Source organism: Ambystoma mexicanum, chromosome 11 (assembly GCF_040938575.1).
Source record: "Ambystoma mexicanum isolate Mex_15411 chromosome 11, UKY_AmexF1_1, whole genome shotgun sequence".
In the NCBI taxonomy this organism is placed as follows: Eukaryota; Metazoa; Chordata; class Amphibia; order Caudata; family Ambystomatidae; genus Ambystoma; species Ambystoma mexicanum.
Window position 1 is genome coordinate 1,480,797,711 of NC_090934.1, and position 21,884 is coordinate 1,480,819,594.

The window sequence follows — 21,884 nt, forward strand, 5'->3', positions numbered from 1 at the left end:
CCGGCCCTCTATGATTTTGACCTCCTGGTGTGTGAAATGGCCAAAGTGTTTGATACCAAGTATAAAGCACAGACCCGGGATTTAGAATTACTGGATCTAACTCAGGGCAGACAAACCCTGATAGAATACATCACGTGGTTCAATCAATTGTCCGCAGAGACCTCATGGCCTGAGAACAAAAAGGCGGTAGTGTTCTATCGTGGTTTGTGTAACGCTATGAAGGATGCCCTCTCAGTTGTTCCGTCTCTCCCGGCCTCCTACACCGATCTGGTAGTCCTAACACTTCAAGTAGACGCTCGAAGAACCGAGCGGCGGGCAGAAGCCGGCCTTTCTGTCAGTCAATCCCTTCCTTCTTCAGATCCCACCAGTGAACCCATGCAAATAGGAGGGATATGCAGCCCCATCACACATGCTGAGCGAGAACGCAGAAGGACAGACAATGCCTGTTTTACTGCGGTCTCAATGGGCATTATGTCAGAGTGTCCCCGTCGCCCAAAGACCAAGAACTCGGGTTTTCAGAAAGATCATCCTTGAGAACGGGGGACAAGGCAAGCTTGTTACAGAATACCTCCGAGACCATCCCGACCTTCGGTCCTATAAGGCCAGTCATAGTCCAGGCCCTTCTACACCCCACCAGGGATGGCTCCCACACAGTACGCATTGTCATCGATTCAGGGCTACCGGATGTTTCATAGATATTGTAACGCTCACCTGATTCCCGTAGAGGCGCCGGTCTTGACTGGGCGTATACCGTATCTTCAAAGGTGATGTGTAACACACGGCTGGCTCTTTGGGCTGGACCTCTGTGCACTGTATGTCTGACTTGAAGGGTAAGATGTCTGCAGATAGAAAATATGGGATTAATGAACTGGGTTATTGAATGTCTCTCTCTTCTTCCCTTTCTCTTCTCCTGTAGAACCCCAAAGGTTAACGCTCTCACCTTAGGTAAGTGAACGCCGTGCTCTCCATCTGCCTCGGGGCAGGGTGCTGTAACCAGTTTCTTCACTGGATAAGGGGAGCAGGACTCTTGACTTCAGAGGACTGCTGTCCGTCGTTTACTGCACGAACGGTAAGTTTCGAGTAATTCTAATGTCTTTAAAAGTCTTTAGTAATGATGTCTCTTGTTTTGCAGGGTTCCGACGATGGCGGATGACGGGCTGAAGTGAGTTGAAGATGGAGCCCGTGTGATGAATAGAAGCGCCTGGAAGCACGTAAGTAAGCGCTTGTTGCCTGCTTCACGATGCGCTCCATCTGTCTTTTTATTTTGCAGGTACAAGTTCGGAGCGGCTGCAGGGTGCCGGAATACCCACTGGGTTAGATGTGGAAAGGAGTAATGGCACGTGAGTATTAAAGTTCCCCAATGTCTTTAAACGCACCTTGTTTTGTCTTTCAGATGCGGGATGCAGCGCCGAAGGCCTCCGGAGTGTGCAAAGAGTTGGTAAGCTTTTGTCTTTCAGATGCCGGAATACAGTGCGAAGACCTCCGGAGCGCACGAAGAGTAGGTAAGCCTTTGTCTTTCAGATGCCGGAATGCAGCGCGAGGCGTTGGTGACAGCCGATGGACCAGGTAAGTGAAGCGCTGTCACTGAAGACCGTAATGCTAACCTGTTCTTTCTTGTCTTTATAGGTGTTGCTGAAGACTGGATTCAGGATAGTAAGCCTTTTTCCTTAGGCCCAGGATCAGATGCAGAAGACACGATGAGCGTTCTGCTGCAGAGGATGCAGAATAACTCAAAGCAAGATTCATCCATCGGGTGTGGTTTAAATAGCCTCCTGTAGTGCTTAGGTGTCTCCTTCCACAGCCACGCCTAGGTAAGAAAAGAGTTCCTGCTTTCCAGAAGAGTTCCAGTGTTCTGAACCTAGGGAGTGGCTCCTGCCCCACCCAACAGGAAAAGTAGTTCCAAACAGAAGAGGATCAGAGGCTCAACTGGCAGGCAAGTAAGCAGCATGGTCTGCTGCAGGTAAGTCCACCCAAGCATTATGAGCCCGGAGCTTCCAGCGCTGGGACTGGGCATATTTATGAGCCTGGTGCCACTGGCGCCAGGACTGGGTCCAAAAGGTCCCAATTGGGACTGGTTGGCACTCCGAACCTGGGTTATGGATCTGCTTCCAAGGGAGTTGGGAAAACCCTGACCTTTTGGAAGCAGAGATCATGACAGTACCCCCCCTCAAGGCCCCTCCCAAACCGGGCTTCTCCGGGGGTTTTGGCTTGTCAGGAAATGTTCGGTGAAATCCTTTGATTAGGCGAGGAGCGTGGACATATTCAGCAGGTTCCCAGGATCTCTCTTGGGGGCCGTAGCCTTTCCAGTCAATTAGGTAAAATAGTTTAGATTTGGAGATATTGGAGTCCAGAATGCTTTTGACTTCAAACTCGAGTTCTCCATCAACTAGGATGGGATTTGGAGATTTAGTTAGTCGGGTTTGAGGTTGCACAGGTTTTAATAGAGAGACGTGGAAGACCGGATGTATCTTCATGTGCGGGGGCAAGTCCAACTTGACCGCTACTGGGTTTACTATGGTAGTGATGGAATAGGGACCAAGGTATCTTGGGTTGAATGTGCGTGGCCCTTTTAGAGGTAGATATTTGGTGGATAACCAGACTTGATCCCCTACTTAATATTGAGGGGCTTCCTTCCGATGTTGATCTGCTCCTTTCTTGTATTGTTCTTTAGCCCTTTGAAGGTGAGAAACAGCTTCCTTAAAGGCTTGGGTGATTGTAGAATGCAGGTAGTCTACTGCTGGTGTTTCAAGATCTTGGAGGGGATCCAACTCCGAGGTTCGAGGGTGACTGCCGTATAAAAGAAAAAAACGGGGTTTTCCCAGTTCCCGAATGGACAGAGTTATTGTAGGCATATTCGGCTATCCAAAGGATGTCTTTCCAAGTTTTTTCAGTTTGTTGCAGCATGCAGCGTAAATACTGTTCCAGAGTTTGATTGGTCCTCTCGGTTTGTCCGTCGGTCTGAGGGTGGTGACTGGTCGATAGTCTCACATCAATTTGAGCCGACCGACAGCAACTTCGCCAAAAATGAGAAATAAATTGACTACCTCGATCCGAAATTAGAACCGAAGGAAAACCGTGCAGTCGGACGATGTTTTCGAGAAATTCTCAGGCCAGAGTTGCTGCTGTTGGCAAGCCTTTGAGCGGAATGAAATGCGCCATCTTGGAGAATAAGTCCACGATTACTAGAATCGTATTGTATCCGGAGCATGGAGGTAGATCGGTGATGAAGTCCATAGAAAGCGTATGCCAAGGGCGAGGTGGGATGTCAATAGGGCGTAAGAGGCCTGCTGGTCTTTCCTTTTGACTCTTGTTTTGGGCGCATACTCCACAGGACATTATAAAGTCTCTGATATCTTTTTTCCAAGACAGCCACCAGAAGTAGCGCTTGATCTTTTCTGAGGTCTTGGCCATACCGGGATGTCCTTCCATTAAAGAATCGTGATAACAAGAGATTACTTTTTTCTGTAAATCTGTGCTGGGCAGGTATAATCGTTCTTGGAAATACAATAAGTTGTCCTTTACTGCAAAGTCCTTTCCCTGCAGATGCCAATTCTGTATGTCTGCTGGAGTTACAAGTTGCCTGGCTTTATCCTTAACTTCCTTTATGGATTGTGTGGCGATTACACCCAGAATTCTTTGTTCGGGAATGATTGGTACAGGTTTAGGGTTGATCAAGTGTTCTTCCACTCCCATCCGAGAAAGGGCATCAGCTTTACCGTTTTTGTACCAGGTCGATAGGTAATTATGAAGTCAAACTCGGCAAAGAATAATGCCCAACGGAGTTGTCTAGAGGATTGGGCTTTTGCGGTTTTCAAATATTGCAGGTTTCGGTGATCCGTAATCACAGTAACGGTGTGTCGGGCCCCCAGCAGATAATGCCGCCAAGCCTGAAAGGCAGACTTGATAGCCAGAAGTTCCTTGTCAGTAATCGTGTAATTGATTTCAGGAGGCGAGAATTTGCGGGACCAAAATGCCACGGGATGCAACTGATTGGTTACCGGGTCCTTTTGTGATAGAACTGCCCCCATGGCAAGGCTTGAAGCATCAGTTTACACGATGTAGGGGAGTTCGGGGCGAGGGTGTTTTAAGATTGGTGCAGAGATAAATTTAGTCTTCAAATCCTGGAAAGCTTGTTCCGCCTCGGTAGACCATTCAAAACGTTTGTTTTTCTTTAACAAGGCAGTGATGGGCTGGACTATTCGAGAAAATTCGGGGATAAACCTGCGGTAAAAGTTAGCGAAGCCTAACATGCTTTGCACACCTTTTACGGAGGATGGTGATGGCCATTTGAGAACTGCATCGACCTTCTTTGAATCCATACGCACTCCGCTAGGTGATAATATGAATCCCAAGAATTCAACTTCAGTCACGTTGAAAACACATTTTTCCAACTTAGCGAAAAGTTTGTGTTGACGCAATCTTTCGAGGACCATTTTCACGTGTTTCCGATGTTCAGATTCCGATGAAGAATAAACGAGGATGTCGTCAATGTAAACAACAACACACACATCTATGAGCTCTCTGAGGACATCGTTCATAAAATATTGAAAGGCGGCCGGGGCATTGCAAAGTCCGAAGGGCATGACCTGATATTCAAATAGCCCTTATTTGGTGCGGAAGGCCGTCTTCCATTCATCGCCCTCTTTTACTCGTACCAAGTGGTAGGCTCCTCTAAGATCCAGCTTTGTATATATGCATGCTTTTCTGACTTGGTCCAGGAGTTCAGGGATCAAAGGTAACGGATATCTATTCTTGACGGTGATCTGGTTCAGGGAGCGATAATCTATACAAGTTCTAAGGTCTCCTTCTTTTTTTGGAACGAAGAACAAAGCTGAAGAAGCAGGGGACTTGGAAGGACGAATAAACCCATTTGCCAGGTATTGATCCAGGTATTGTCGAAGGTGAAGGTTCTCAGGCTCAGTGAGGGCATAAATTCTACTACAAGGAGGAGTAGATCCAGGTATCAGGTCTATCTGGCAGTCATAAGACCTATGAGGAGGTAGAGAGTTAGCCTGATCCTTCCGGAAAACATCTTGGTATTCTAGGTATTCGGGAGGTAACTGGGGAGTCTCTGAAGAAATTGCTGCCAGTGCAACACCAGGTGGAGGGTGACAAGTAGAGACACATTCTGGAAACTGGACCGTTCTTGCTCGCCAATCGATCAGAGGATTGTGTTTCTTTAACCAAGGTATTCCTAGAATAATCTGAAACTGAGGAGCCTTGATCACATCGAACACGATCTTCTCATGGTGTCCATCTTGACTTACTAGCGTCACTTCTTGAGTGGTATGCGTTACTGGTCCGGAGGCTATCTCCGTTCCATCCACCGTAGTAATGACGTCCTTTACAGCCTTGGGACAAAGAGTTAGATTCATCCTCAAAACCATTTCATGATCCACATAATTGCCGATGGCACCGCTGTCGACGTAAGCTTCAATTGCATGTAATCGATCCGGATTATCAGGGCTAATGAGGACCATAGGTATCACGAAATGCGAGGTCACGGAACTGGTTTTCACGCTCGGCAAGAGGACCTCTATTCTTGTCGGGCGAGGTCGTTTCCCTGCTCAGAGTTTGTAACTTTGGTAACTGCAGCTCCTACTGCCTTCTTGGCAGGTTTCACCGTACAGTCTCGAAGAAAGTGCCCTGAGTTTCCGCAATAGAGGCATAATTGCAACTGTTTTCTCCTTTCCCGCTCCTTTTGTGTTAGAGGACCTTTCAGGCCCCCTATTTGCATGGGTTCCCCAGAGTCTACTCCTTTGGAAGGAGTTGGCGGTTTGGAAAATACTCGAGCATCAAACTTGGAACGATCGGCCTTCCTGTTCTGCAGTCTGTGATCTATTTGAACGACTAAGTCTATATAGTCCGAACAATCTTGTGGGGGATTCACTACTTGGGCTAACACATCTTTGAGCTCTCCACGTAGACCTCTATAAAACAGCGTAATCCTTTTGCCCTCAGGCCATTGAGTTTCCACTATCAGTCTGTTGAAAGACGCAATATAAGCCAAAAGGTCTTGATTACCTTGTCGCAACGAAAGAAGCTCATTGTCCAAGGCCTGCCCCTGTGAATGTCTTGCGAACAGTTTTTCCATACTGAGCTGAAAAGCTTGAAAATCATGGAGGACCGGATCATCTTGATTTACTAGAGGGATCGACCAGTCTGCCGCATTGCCACTAAGGTACGAAAGCACGAAAGCTACTTTAGCTTGATCAGTTGGAAAGGCTGCTGGCCGGCATAAGAAATGCAAACGGCACTGATTGATGAATACTGCAAACCTCTTTGGGTCACTAGAAAATCGTTCGGGCGGAGCCAGAGGTACATTCCCAGGTAGGTTGATCTGCACTGGATTCATAGAGGATGTAGAAGGAAGATTTCCCCCAGATACGGGTAACGGGGTCTGTCCGGCTTGTGACTGTAGCAATTGTCTAGCGAGATCATCTGTTTGCTCCTTGAAAATAATCAGTTCCCTTCTTAGAGCGTTCGTTTCCTGACGGGCTGCATGCACTTCTGCCCTTAGTTCCCCAAGTAACTGGGCTAGCTGGTCGGTATCCGAGGTTTCCATAGCGCCTGGACGGGAGTTTTGCGGTAGGCTTTGCGTTCTGTAACGCTCACCTGATTCCCGTAGAGGCGCCGGTCTTGACTGGGCGTATACCGTATCTTCAAAGGTGATGTGTAACACACGGCTGGCTCTTTGGGCTGGACCTCTGTGCACTGTATGTCTGACTCGAAGGGTAAGATGTCTGCAGATAGAAAATATGGGATTAATGAACAGGGTTATTGAATGTCTCTCTCTTCTTCCCTTTCTCTTCTCCTGTAGAACCCCAAAGGTTAACGCTCTCACCTTAGGTAAGTGAACGCCGTGCTCTCCATCTGCCTCGGGGCAGGGTGCTGTAACCAGTTTCTTCACTGGATAAGGGGAGCAGGCCTCTTGACTTCAGAGGACTGCTGTCCGTCGTTTACTGCACGAACGGTAAGTTTCGAGTAATTCTAATGTCTTTAAAAGTCTTTAGTAATGATGTCTCTTGTTTTGCAGGGTTCCGGCGATGGCGGATGACGGGCTGAAGTGAGTTGAAGATGGAGCCCGTGTGATGAATAGAAGCGCCTGGAAGCACATAAGTAAGCGCTTGTTGCCTGCTTCACTATGCGGTCCAACTGTCTTTTTATTTTGCAGGTACAAGTTCGGAGCGGCTGCAGGGTGCCGGAATACCCACTGGGTTAGATGTGGAAAGGAGTAATGGCACGTGAGTATTAAAGTTCCCCAATGTCTTTAAACGCACCTTGTTTTGTCTTTCAGTTGCGGGATGCAGCGCTGAAGGCCTCCGGAGCGTGCGAAGAGTTGGTAAGCTTTTGTCTTTCAGATGCCGGAATGCAGTGCGAAGACCTTCGGAGCGCACGAAGAGTAGGTAAGCCTTTGTCTTTCAGATGCCGGAATGCAGCGCGAGGCGTTGGTGACAGCCGATGGACCAGGTAAGTGAAGCGCTGTCACTGAAGACCGTAATGCTAACCTGTTCTTTCTTGTCTTTATAGGTGTTGCTGAAGACTGGATTCAGGATGGTAAGCCTTTTTCCTTAGGCCCAGGATCAGATGCAGAAGACACGATGAGCGTTCTGCTGCAGAGGATGCAGAATAACGCAAAGCAAGATTCATCCATCGGGTGTGGTTTAAATAGCCTCCTGTAGTGCTTAGGTGTCTCCTTCCACAGCCACGCCTAGGTAAGAAAAGAGTTCCTGCTTTCCAGAAGAGTTCCAGTGTTCTGAACCTAGGGAGTGGCTCCTGCCCCACCCAACAGGAAAAGTAGTTCCAAACAGAAGAGGATCAGAGGCTCAACTGGCAGGCAAGTAAGCAGCATGGTCTGCTGCAGGTAAGTCCACCCAAGCATTATGAGCCCGGCGCTTCCAGCGCTGGGACTGGGCATATTTATGAGCCTGGTGCCACTGGCGCCAGGACTGGGTCCAAAAGGTCCCAATTGGGACTGGGTGGCACTCGGAACCTGGGTTATGGATCTGCTTCCAAGGGAGTTGGGAAAACCCTGACCTTTTGGAAGCAGAGATCATGACAGATATCACCTTGGCCAATGTATTGAATCTACCCCTAATAACCAAACAACACCCCGAACTGGTACAGGCCGTAGATGGTTCTTCCCTTGTTTCCGGTCCAATCAAACAACAGACCGCTCCTATAGAGGTGACCATTCAGAGTACCCACAAGGAAACGTTATCCTTTGACCTTATCTCAACCCCACAGTTTGGCATCATAATCGGTATCCCATGGTTGAGGAAACACAACCCACTCATCAACTGGGGTACGGGCCAGGTTTCCTTCGAGTCAGAGGTCTGTCAACACTATTGTTTGGTTGATTCAGAGGACTTTACCAACCCTGCAAGGGCTCTTGGGGCATTGGTTTCTCTGACGGTCGAGGAGAACAATTCTTCTGGTGTTTCACACACGGTGGGGGCGGCATTATCTGGGGTACCCACAGCCTATCATGATTTCCACTCTGTGTTCGATAAAACGACAGCTGAAGGCTTGCCACCCCACAGGCCGTACGACTGCCCCATTGATTTGGTTCCCGAGGCGTCAATACCCAAAGGTCGTATCTATTCTCTGTCTCCATCAGAAGAATCCGCCCTGAAGGAGTACATCCAACATGCATTGCATCTGGGCCACATCAGACCCTCTTCCTCACCTGCAGCCAGCCCCATTTTCTTTGTTCCGAAGAAAGAGGGGGACCTACGTCCATGTGTGGATTACAGGCGGTTGAACTCAGTCACCATAAAGAACCGCTACCCCATCCCTCTCATCTCTGCCCTGTTAGATAAATTGACTCATGCATCAATTTACACCAAGCTTGACCTCCTGGGGGCATACATCTCATACGCATGCTTCGTGGGGACGAGTGGAAAACTGTGTTTTGCACTCGTCAGGGCTTGTTTGAGTATACCGTGATGCCCTTCGGCTTATGCAACGCCCCACCCACTTTTCAGCATTTTATAAACAATGCGTTTAGTGACATCTTGGACATCTACGTTGTGGTGTATTTAGATGATATATTGATTTTCTCCCCTACACTTGAGGAACACATCATTCATGTCAAAGAGGTGCTGTCACGACTCAGAGCCAATGTTTTGTTTGCGAAACCAGAGAAATGCATGTTTCACACAAAGGAGGTGGAATTCCTGGGTTTTCATATCTCACCAGGGCGGTTGGCGATGAACCAGTCCAAGATCCGTGCAATCACGGAGTGGCCAATTCCAGGGACCCTCAAGCAACTTCAGTCCTTTTTAGGGTTTGCACATTTTCATCGGCGTTTCATCGCCAACTTTTCTTATATTGTTGCCCCTCTGACTGCCCTGACTAGTTCTCCTGTACCCTTTGATTGGTCTACTGACCACCAAGTTGCGTTCGATACCCTAAAAACTTCTTTTACCACGGCTCCGGTTCTGCAACATCCGGATCCTGAGCTCACTTTCCTTGTGGAGGCAGATGCATCCTTGTTTGCGCTCGGTGCAGTTCTCTCCCAACCTTGTCTGACTACTGGACAGCTGCACCCGGTGGCTTATCACTCAAGGAAGTTTACAGCAACCGAAACACACTATACAGTCACCGAGAAAGAGCTCCTTGCCATAAAGGATGCATTTCAGGTTTGGAGACACCATCTCCTGGGGGCCAAACATCAGACCGTTGTTTACACTGATCATAAGAACCTGCAGGATCTGGCATCACTTAAATGCGTCAACAGCCGACAGATCCGTTGGCATTTGTTCTTTGCCCCTTACGACTTCGTGGTGAAATACAGGCCACGGGTGGTGCATGGAAAGGCGGACGCCTTGTCCCACTCGCCTGGGGGGTCTCTCTTCCGTCATTTCCTGACACCTTCTTGGACAAAGGGTATGTAGTATATGCTTGTACTCCCTCACAAACTATGTTAACCGCCATTCGCCAATGGGTCTCACAAACCCCTCAGGTACTGACCGATTGGGACCTGGTTATTCAGGATGGGTTGCCTTTCCTTCAAGGGAAACTGTTTTTGCCCACCAGCAACACTTGTAACCAAGCCCTGGATTGGTCCCACAATGCTCTAATCAACGGTCACCCAGGGCAACAACGCACATTAGATCTGTTGAAGCGTTGGTGCTGGTGGCCGTCGATGCAATGTGACGTGAAAACCTATGTGAATACATGCTCTGTCTCTGCCCAATTTAAGTCACGAAGGGGTCGCACACTAGGACTGTTACAACCCCTGCCTTTACCTCCAAGACCATGGCACACGGTCTCGATGGACCTAATCACTGACCTTCCTCGTATACAGGGGTTCGATACAGTTTGGGTAGTGGTGGATTCCTAAACCAAGATGGCTCGTTTTGTACCCTGTAAAGGGATTCCCTCTGCCCCTTCACTGGCCCGGATGTTCTTCAGGTCAGTCTTTTGTCTCTTCGGCTTGCCACAAGTTATCGTGTCGGACCGTGGCTCCCAGTTCACGTCCTGTTTTTGGTTGGCCCTTACCAAGCTCTTGGGCATCGATGCATGCTTTTCATCTGCCTACCATCCCGAGAGTGATGGGCAGACTGAAAGGGTGACATAGCAAAAACAAAGAGGTGATGGCTGGAAGGTTTAGACTTAATCTTAACCACTGGCAATGCTCTGGGCAACCCTCCAGACCACCGTTCTTCGCCTGCCAAGCCATTACAGAAGGGAAAGACCATGTGCAAATCAGGCTTGGCCCCACCCCAAAAGGGGCAGTCCAGCCCGAACTGCTAGGCCACATCCCTTCTGCACGAGACCACAAGCATCCCCAAACATGTTTCGCCCTTGTTGGGGCTCATCAGTGAGGAGTAGCTTGGGTCTCTAGGCCCAGCAGGCACGGGACCCACGTCTGGGCATACCCGTCCCACTCGGGGTGACATAGCAAAAACAAAGAGGTGATGGCTGGAAGGTTTAGACTTAATCTTAACCACTGGCAATGCTCTGGGCAACCCTCCAGACCACCGTTCTTCGCCTGCCAAGCCATTACAGAAGGGAAAGACCATATGCAAATCAGGCTTGGCCCCACCCCAAAAGGGGCAGTCCAGCCCGAACTGCTAGGCCACATCCCTTCTGCACGAGACCACAAGCATCCCCAAACATGTTTCGCCCTTGTTGGGGCTCATCAGTGAGGAGTAGCTTGGGTCTCTAGGCCCAGCAGGCACGGGACCCACGTCTGGGCATACCCGTCCCACTCGGGGTGACATAGCAAAAACAAAGAGGTGATGGCTGGTAGGTTTAGACTTAATCTTAACCACTGGCAATGCTCTGGGCAACCCTCCAGACCACCGTTCTTCGCCTGCCAAGCCATTACAGAAGGGAAAGACCATATGCAAATCAGGCTTGGCCCCACCCCAAAAGGGGCAGTCCAGCCCGAACTGCTAGGCCACATCCCTTCTGCACGAGACCACAAGCATCCCCAAACATGTTTCGCCCTTGTTGGGGCTCATCAGTGAGGAGTAGCTTGGGTCTCTAGGCCCAGCAGGCACGGGACCCACGTCTGGGCATACCCGTCCCACTCGGGGTGACATAGCAAAAACAAAGAGGTGATGGCTGGAAGGTTTAGACTTAATCTTAACCACTGGCAATGCTCTGGGCAACCCTCCAGACCACCGTTCTTCGCCTGCCAAGCCATTACAGAAGGGAAAGACCATATGCAAATCAGGCTTGGCCCCACCCCAAAAGGGGCAGTCCAGCCCGAACTGCTAGGCCACATCCCTTCTGCACGAGACCACAAGCATCCCCAAACATGTTTCGCCCTTGTTGGGGCTCATCAGTGAGGAGTAGCTTGGGTCTCTAGGCCCAGCAGGCACGGGACCCACGTCTGGGCATACCCGTCCCACTCGGGGTGACATAGCAAAAACAAAGAGGTGATGGCTGGAAGGTTTAGACTTAATCTTAACCACTGGCAATGCTCTGGGCAACCCTCCAGACCACCGTTCTTCGCCTGCCAAGCCATTACAGAAGGGAAAGACCATATGCAAATCAGGCTTGGCCCCACCCCAAAAGGGGCAGTCCAGCCCGAACTGCTAGGCCACATCCCTTCTGCACGAGACCACAAGCATCCCCAAACATGTTTCGCCCTTGTTGGGGCTCATCAGTGAGGAGTAGCTTGGGTCTCTAGGCCCAGCAGGCACGGGACCCACGTCTGGGCATACCCGTCCCACTCGGGGTGACATAGCAAAAACAAAGAGGTGATGGCTGGAAGGTTTAGACTTAATCTTAACCACTGGCAATGCTCTGGGCAACCCTCCAGACCACCGTTCTTCGCCTGCCAAGCCATTACAGAAGGGAAAGACCATATGCAAATCAGGCTTGGCCCCACCCCAAAAGGGGCAGTCCAGCCCGAACTGCTAGGCCACATCCCTTCTGCACGAGACCACAAGCATCCCCAAACATGTTTCGCCCTTGTTGGGGCTCATCAGTGAGGAGTAGCTTGGGTCTCTAGGCCCAGCAGGCACGGGACCCACGTCTGGGCATACCCGTCCCACTCGGGGTGACATAGCAAAAACAAAGAGGTGATGGCTGGAAGGTTTAGACTTAATCTTAACCACTGGCAATGCTCTGGGCAACCCTCCAGACCACCGTTCTTCGCCTGCCAAGCCATTACAGAAGGGAAAGACCATATGCAAATCAGGCTTGGCCCCACCCCAAAAGGGGCAGTCCAGCCCGAACTGCTAGGCCACATCCCTTCTGCACGAGACCACAAGCATCCCCAAACATGTTTCGCCCTTGTTGGGGCTCATCAGTGAGGAGTAGCTTGGGTCTCTAGGCCCAGCAGGCACGGGACCCACGTCTGGGCATACCCGTCCCACTCGGGGTGACATAGCAAAAACAAAGAGGTGATGGCTGGAAGGTTTAGACTTAATCTTAACCACTGGCAATGCTCTGGGCATTAGAACATTAGAACAGTACTTGCAATGTTTATCCCTTCAGTTCCAATACTCCTGGCACGATTCGCTTCATCTTGCGGAATTTGCATACAACAACACATTACATTCTTCCACAGGCTTCTCCCCGTTCTACTCCCTGTATGGACAGTATCCGCGTACACTGCCATTTCCCGATTTCAGTCCCACCAGTACTCCTGCTGCTAACGCCTGTGCCCGTGATTTAGCCTTTGTTCATGCCCAGACCCTTGTCCATCTCCGGGAGGCCCAATTGTCCATGAAGGCAGCGGCTGACAAGAAGAGGGTGGAGGCTCCGGCATACCAAGTGGGTGAGCGGGTTTTGGTTGTCCTCCCACCATGGGTTTGGTTGTCCTCCCGCCATCTGCACATACTGGGTTGCCAGAAACTACTCCCACGTTTTGTTGGCCCATATAAGGTCTCCAAGGTTCTGAATCCAGTGACTTATCGCCTTGCTACCCCATCTAGCTGGAGGTTGCATCCGGTTTTTCATACTTCCCTGCTGAAACCTTGCCCTGGCCCGACTCGCCTTGTCTCTCCTCCTGTTTCTGTGGTTTCACCTGATGAGTACAAGGTCAGCGCCATTCTGGGTACAATTCTCTATAGGGGACGGTTACAATATCTGGTGGACTGGTTGGGTTATGGCCCTGAGGACCGTTCTTGGGTTCCCTCTTCTGACGTCCATGCCCCTTTGTTGGTCTCCCGCTTCCAAAGGGATCACCCGTCTAGCCCACGGGGTCGTGGGCCTTTGGGGGGGGGGTGGACTCTGTCACACCTCCATTAGTTTCCCCGTTAGCACAGCACATGTTAGCTGCCAAACCAACCCCGTCCCACTTACCTGTTCCTTCCCGACGGCGGCGAGTGGGCGACACCTCATGGCACTCCACTGATACCCTGCGCCCAGTGCAGTCTCCCTTCCTTGCTTGGCGAATGCCGTGGCGCCTTGCCACACCGCGCCTGCGGTACCGGCGCAGCTTGGGGGCTTGGCACGTGAGCCATCACGTGACCAAGAAACGGCCTGACTGGAGCTACAGGATGCGGAACATGAGTCACGTGTCCAGGAAGCGTTCCGACTCCAGTAAGTGTTTACCATAGCATCAACACGGAACGCTGTCACGTGACCGTATCATGTGATCGCACCTGCGCGTTCATAAGGAGTGAACGGACATTCAACCAGCGCTTCACAGCTGCTTTCATCAGTAGTGTTTGGCGTTTCACGGATATTGTTTTCCGGATTACTTCGACCTCGGACTGCTTCACAGACTCCTTCACGTCTCTTTCTTAGTACCTCTGCTATCTCGGATTACTCGGAACATTGACCTCGGTTTTTCCTTTTGGATACGTGTTTAGATCTTCCCTTACAACTGACTTTGTCTTCATGGTCTTTGACCCCGGATGGTTTGCTGGACTGATGGCTCTTCCTGTCATTGTTTCTGGCCCATGCTCCTTGCTACTTCAGGTACCATTGACATCCAACTAGAGTGCCATCCTGTGTCACAACTGTTGCCTACTGCCGTCGACCATTATGACCTCTGCCTACTTACCACATCCTGGGCACCCTGCCACCTGTATTCGGGTAAGCCTTTTTCTGTTCCCTTGTACTGCTTGTATTGGAATCGGGTTCCTTGTCTAACCTCATTGCTTGCCTTGCAGTGGTCAGGGGGGTCCTTCCAGCGTTCCTGGTTCCAGGCTGACGGTACTCTACACCTGTGGCCTCAAAGATTGCTCGGGCAGTAATAATACTATTTTGCGCGTGCAGTACTTGGGGACAGAGGTTTCATCATCTACATGACCAGCAAGTCATAACAGACTGTGAAGCCTCTTTTGGTCGTCCGGGTGATGTAACCTACTGCCGGGGACCCCGTGGCCACTCTAATGCAAGCCGTCACAGCCCTTAGAACAGACATGGCGGCTGCTACAACGGCCATCCACCACCGCTTAGATTCCCTACAAAGCACTCGCCATCCACTGCCGACAGACTCAGAGTTCGGAGCTAACACACCCCAAAACCCAGGCCCCTCCATGCCTCCCACACCACCAGTCCCAGTGGTAATACCCAACCCATTCCCTTTAGAACGGGACGGAGGTTTCATCATCTACACGACCAGCAAGTCATAACATTTTCACACAGTCTAACCTGCATCGGTAGCTCTGGCTATATGATCTCCACTTTTCACAAGTTTAGCCTGCATCGGTAGCTCTGGCTATATTATTTCCGCTTTTCACACAGTCTAGCCTGCATCGGTAGCTCTGGCTATATCATCTCCACTTTTCAAACAGCTAGCCTGCATCGGTAGCTCTGGCTATATCATCTCCACTTTTCAAACAGCTAGCCTGCATCGGTAGCTCTGGCTATATCATCTCCACTTTTCACACAATCAAGCCTACATAAGTAGCTCTGGCTTTATCATCTCCACTTTTCGCACGGTCTAGCCTACATAGGTAGCTCTGGCTATATTATTTCCACTTTTCATACAGTCTAGCCTGCATCGGCGGCTCTGGCTATATTATCTCCACTTTGCACACAGTCTAGCCTGCATCGGTAGCTCTGGCTATATCATCTCCATTTATCACAAGTTTAGCCTGCATCGGTTGCTCTGGCTATATTATTTCCACTTTTCACACAGTCTAGCCTGCATCGGTAGCTCTGGCTATATCATCTCCACTTTTCACACAGCTAGCCTGCATCAGTAGCTCTGGCTATATCATCTCCACTTTGCACACAGTCTAGCCTGCATCGGTAGCTCTGGCTATATTATTTCCACTTTTCACACAGTCTAGCCTGCATCGGTAGCTCTGGCTATATCATCTCCACTTTTCACACAGCTAGCCTGCATCAGTAGCTCTGGCTATATCATCTCCACTTTGCACACAGTCTAGCCTGCATGGACAGCTCTGGCTATATTACCTCCACTTTTGACGCAGTCTAGCCTGCATCGGTAGCTCTGGCTATATTATCTCCACTTTTCACACAGTCTAGCCTGCATCGGTAGCTCTGGCTATATCATCTCCACTTTTCACACAGTCTAGCTGGCATCAGTAGCTCTGGCTGTATTATCTCCACTTTTCACCCACGATAGCCGGCATCAGTAGCTCTGGATATATTATCTCCACTTTTCACACAGTCTAGCCTGCATGGACAGCTCTGGCTATATTACCTCCACTTTTGACGCAGTCTAGCCTGCATCGGTAGCTCTGGCTATATTATCTCCACTTTTCACACAGTCTAGCCTGCATCGGTAGCTCTGGCTATATCATCTCCACTTTTCACACAGTCTAGCTGGCATCAGTAGCTCTGGCTGTATTATCTCCACTTTTCACCCACGATAGCCGGCATCAGTAGCTCTGGATATATTATCTCCACTTTGCACACAGTCTAGCCTGCGTCGGTAGCTCTGGCTATATCATCTCCACTGTTCACACAGTCTAGGCTGCATGGGTAGCTCTGGATGTATTTTCTCCATGTAGGTATCGATGTAATTCTAAAGATCTTTTTTCCAACCAAGTTCAACAGTGCAACACTATATGTGATATAAAACATTTCTAGTGCATTAGTTCAATGCAACAGACAAGCAGACATGCATTGAACTTATCTTTGAGATATCTTGGAAATGTCCATGTAATCTGCAGTGACTGCATGTTATTCAGTGTGAATGTGTTCCGCGTGTAATGTATAGCAGAGCCCTTAACTGTAGACAGTTGCCCCAGGGATTGAGAAGACTGATTTATAATGGCCTGCCCCCCCCCCAACCTTTAGCTCTGCGACCCACAGAATATGTCTGATCCCCACGACAAATTTGGTCCAGCTGTCACTTAGTCACTGACATAGCAATTTTCTCTGTGCATAAACACTCTACATTGTACGGGGAGCATAATGTCTTTAAACTAGTCAACGCTGCTAGTAATTGTACAGTCACCTACATATTACTTATATGTAATGAAAGGATATTATATATTCATGTTTGCTCAGACTACGGTCTGTGGAAGGCCCATTCACCCCACAGCACTTTCAGTCCGCAGCAATGGCAGTAAGCGCTATACAAATATGAATCCTAGGTAAAAGGGAAACTAGAAGCCGTAATGAATCATTAGGGGTACGCAAATGCAGACATAAATCCGGACGGTACAACTGAATGGCACCATTAACCATATTGGAAAATGTGAATGAATTGGGATAGGGTTAATGAATATTCTCTTTAACCATGATGAAGTCAGGCTTGTGTAAGCATTAGCTGCTTACAAGCACGCACAGCATATATGCCTGCTAGAGGAATTACCACTTTGACTTAATTCTCTTATACGGGCTTACCAGCAATGTACTTCATGTGCCGAATGCGGGGTCGGATAAGGAAGACCAATCTGAATTGGAAAAACGGGAAAGGTTTGAGATTAGCAAACGTTCATATCAGCAATGGCGAATTCTTTACAACGCAGTTCAAGGTTCAATACTACCCAGAGGAAAACCACAATCTAAACCGTGGCAGGCAGAAAAATAATAGTCTGGAGGACTGCCGTGGTTATGATTAATTCAACACCTTCCAGCCATCCCCTATCAGTTTTTCTCACATTAACTGGCCATTCAGAGAGTGACTTCGTATTTGTGCAGTAAATTATGGCAATATAAAATATTCATGGCAAAAGTAGAGTTCATTTAAAGTCCGGGAAAATGGAAGCTAGTAACTTAAGTCAGACAGCGCTAAGGTGGACGCATAGGAGCTTTCTGGTGTCTTTAAAGAAGAACCAGCTGTTGTAGGTGTCTGGCCAGGGACTTGAAGCAGGATGAGAAAGTTGTACTCAACTAGGGGGCCAATAGGAGCAATATTCTAAATTTTGCGGTAGCACGACTGACTTTAGGCACAGCGAGGGGGTGAACATTTTGGGTTTGGTGTGCGGTTGCGTGTGCAAAAAGAAACTGTGTCAGGTATGTGGGAGAAATGCCATGTCCTAATTTAAAACTTGTGTATTGATGTCTTTTGGGTGAGGATGGGATGGAGTGTGGTAGGTTTTAGTTCATTTGGTTAAGCTGAGGACTAGAACAATGTGTTATCAAGGTGTTGAAAGGAGAAGAGGGAAAGCCGGCGAAGGTCTTCTGGACTCCAGTGACCTATTTTGTTACAGACTTGCAATTTTATCTTTTCTTCTGTTTTGAAGGGGAGGTGATGACAAACCTTGCGATTGTTCAGCTTGATCCAGGTTGCTGTACTGGTATTAAGAGTTGAGTTGGTGTCGAGGCAAATTCTGATGTTTCTGCACAGGGGAGAGAAGGATGTTTCTGCACAGGGGAGAGTAGGACGAAATCAGGTGATAATAAAATAGAAAAGGGAAACTGTTGGAGTTGTCGAGGAAAGAATGTATATTATCACGGTATCTCTATCTGAGTGGCCTTCAGTAATAAATAGCAGAAAGAGCTTGCAGTGGGTTAGTGGGGGTGGGAAAAGAGATAGATATGTTGATGTCATCAGCAAGGAGATTCTAGGATAAGCCAAACTTGGAGCAAGTGGGCATTCCCTCAAATGAAGTAGGACCTGCTAGTGCGCTAGGAGGAAAGCCGAAAGAGCGGTCCATTTACTACCTGGGTTAGTCATGATTTTAGAAGCATGTTGTAGTATCAGAAAGGTGGCAAAGAGACATTAGGGAGGATGGGAAAGGATGGTTATCATGGGCTAACGTGGTGAAGTTGGGGATACGGCAAATCGACGTTTCAGTGAGATAGCACTGCAAGAAGCCAGATTGAAGTGGGTCTTAAACGTAGTTTGTGTGTGGGAGTACGTTTACTGAAGAGTGGACAATATAGCAGTTTTGAAAAAAAAGAGGTGGAAAGAGGCTCAAGGTAGTCAGAAAGGCTGGCAGAAAGTTTCTTAAATACAGGATTGACCACAGGTATTCTGAAGCATGGATTGAATAATTACGGTAAAAGGTGGATACGGGCAAGTGAGTCGAGTGTATTGATAATTTGCGTGTCAATGTTGCCATTTGGTGCTCAGGTGGGATTTCCTTATAGGGAAATGCAGGCAAATAGGCTCAGCAAGACAGAGGAATGTGAAGAAAGGCACAACTTGGGCTGGGATGAGTTTGGTGTAAGACGAGTTTGAAGAGAGCTTAAGTACTGCCAAGAGGGTTCAGGTGATGGCAAAGAAGATCCAGAGACAATAGCTGGAAGAATTTGATAAATATGAAGAAGGATATTATAGTGTTTTGAGGTTGTTGACTACTTTATAAGAGTGATTGTAAACCAGGTGAGGCTGGACTCTAATCCACCAAAAAGTAAAATGCAGTTGGTTTTTCCAAATGACGCAAATAAATATGGAAATAATCACCACCAAAATAAATTGCAGTTAAATTATTCATTGTAGGTATTGTGACGAATCCCAGGTAGCCGAAGTCTGGAGGCTGGGACACAGACTGCCACGGGTACCTGAGAGGCCTTAGAGAGGCAGACCTGATCAGTGCAGAGACACAGGAACTCAGATCAGCAAAGACCGACTAAGAACAGCGACGCAGGTAGCTGAAGGCGATAGAGAAACGCTGAAGCTGCAGAGCCGCCAGAAGGAGAACGCCGAACGGACTGGACACCGCCCGTGAGTTCGCAAATGTAAGAAAAGAGCCATATCATTAGGGGAGCTGAGGAAGCTTGTGGAAACATCCTGAAAGGCCAAAGGGGGTGAAAGGGATCCTGAGCAATATAGAACAAACTGTGTGATGAAAAAGGAAGCACACAAATAGATAAGAACCTTGTAAACCCAATAAGCACACCCCAAAAAGCGAAAGGGGCTGAGAAAGAGAATCGCCAATTTAACACTAACTGTGTGGAGCCGATAAACATGTCCTGAGGGACACAAGGAAATAGGAGAAGAGGAATACAATCAGATACGAACATTGAGAGTGCACCTAGAGGGGACAGTAGCTGGCAGGGGAGTATACCAGGTCTGTCCAAATGGACACTATGTAACGAAGGGAGATGGATCCCGCCAGGCCAAGAGAACAGGATCTGGGGCCCACATGAAAGAGGGCACAGCCCACAAGCGGAATGCATAAGGGTCGAGGACCAACCACAATACAAGAAGAATTGTAATCAGCGGGCTAGAACCAAAAACGCTAAGATCTTTGAAGCTGATGTTTGTGAAAATCAAGTCTGGCAGGCGAGTAATGCAGACTTGATGCACTGTTGGAAAAGTCTACGATGAGGTCTGGAAGGTTAGGGACCCAGACCTAACAAGAGACTGGGAAGAATCCTTTTTTTTGTGCTATGAACTGGGGGAGAGGAATTCCCCAGGGGATCTGTAAGGAATGTTATTTTGAGAACAAGTGGAACCAGGAACCCAGGAAGAGGTTCCCCCCATTAGCGCGGGTAACTGGGTTATCTTAAATTGGAAAAACAGTGAACATTTAACTATAAACATTCTTTTGCAGAAGAACTGAACTTTGGTGTCAACATCTAGACTGTTTGCTTTACTTTATATTGAAAGTGTAAGGGGTGGAAACGGGTTTAGACACAGGACAGTGGACACTTGTTTGAGGACATCCTGACCGGGTCCATAGTATTCTTTTGATGAGGCAGGGCAACCCCTCTTAGTGGTTAGGCACGGTTAGGCCTTTCCTCAACCCCCTTTTTCTTTCATTGATATAAATAAAGGTCTATAAGCCAAAACAAATATGCCACCTGTGTCTCGTCTCTCTATTTCTGCACCCTTACAGTATCCAGACAACATGACAGTATTTTACTGTTCAATGGCATAATAAGGCCAGTCCGAGAAGAAAAAGAGTGGGTTTGGCAAGGTCTAGGAAAGACCATAGGTGCTGAGAGAGTGTGCCCTGGTTATAGCTTTACTTCCGCTAATGGAGGTGATGGCACATGCGGGATCTCCTGATGACGGCGCGATACAGGAAAAAGGGGGAGAAGGGAGTGGAACTGAATTGTCAGTGAAGGAAGTGTCCAGAGCAGGTTTACATATAAAGACTATGATACTAATAGTGAATAACCAAATATTAATATAATAGTGCATAGCTTTTCAGTGGAACATCCTATGTTATGCGATGTGTTCTGCCCCTGTACTTTTTTTGCTTGATTCTTTGGCTTTTTACTCCCTTTTTCACCCAGCCAGTCAGTGTAGATCCCCGTTTAGGGAGAGTATGAGTTTCAATCATTTGTGTGAAAACCCTCCTCAAGTGCTTGGGGATGGCAAAGATGGTGGGCAGCCATTGGCTGTCCGCCAAATGTTTGAATGTAGCATGGAGTGTGATCGGAGACTGGGATCACCCCATCCTCCCTGTTTGGAAATAAAAGTAGACCCCTTGCCCACTCACCTGGTCTTGCTGCTGGGGCTGAAACCTGCACACCTCCAAAGCTTGCTACTATAGGCAGGGGACATCAGCTCTGCACCAGCAACTAAAGTGCTCCAAAGGTTGCTGTTCCTTCCTTCTGAACCGATGAGTACAGCTGGCTCACATCATCTGCCCCGAGGCCCTATCTCCCTAATGCACCTGGCTATGCCTTCATCACCTCTCCCAGATGTGGGAGCTCTTTTGCTGCTGATGACCCAGCAATCCCATGTTGCTGCTGGAGCTGATTTTTCCCATGTGAAGACACTTGTAGGAAAGTCTCCTGTTTCCATCTTGCAGACTGCAGGCTCATCTCTGGGGATGCTGGCTCCTAACTGGTGTGGTCCTAAAGAAGATACTTCAATAATCCCTTTGCCCTGGAGCATCCAGACCTGGACTCTATCATTGAATTCATGCTCCCGAGTCTGCAGAGGTTGCTGAGACCAAGCATCTCTGTTGCGCACCAACTGCACCTCTGTAAACCTGACATCAACGTAGTGTGCTGCATGCTCGAACCATTGGCAAAACTGGGCCTTAAACTCAAATAATCTTTCCCATCTGCTGCGGTGCAATGTCGCTAAAGCCTCAGGAGTCTCTGGAGAAAGGTACCTCCTGAAGGCCCGTGGAACTGCA

General features: G+C 48.7%; 1 protein-coding gene across 1 annotated transcript in view; it reads right to left on the minus strand.

Moving 5' to 3' along the window:
- VPS33B (VPS33B late endosome and lysosome associated) overlaps positions 1-21,884 on the minus strand; it is a 312,860-nt gene that overhangs the window by 252,381 nt on the left and 38,595 nt on the right. Inside the window, exon 5 of the mRNA XM_069625205.1 lies at positions 17,242-17,291. Within this exon, the coding sequence (XP_069481306.1) occupies positions 17,242-17,291 (50 nt within the window). The remainder of the gene's footprint in view (positions 1-17,241; positions 17,292-21,884) is intronic.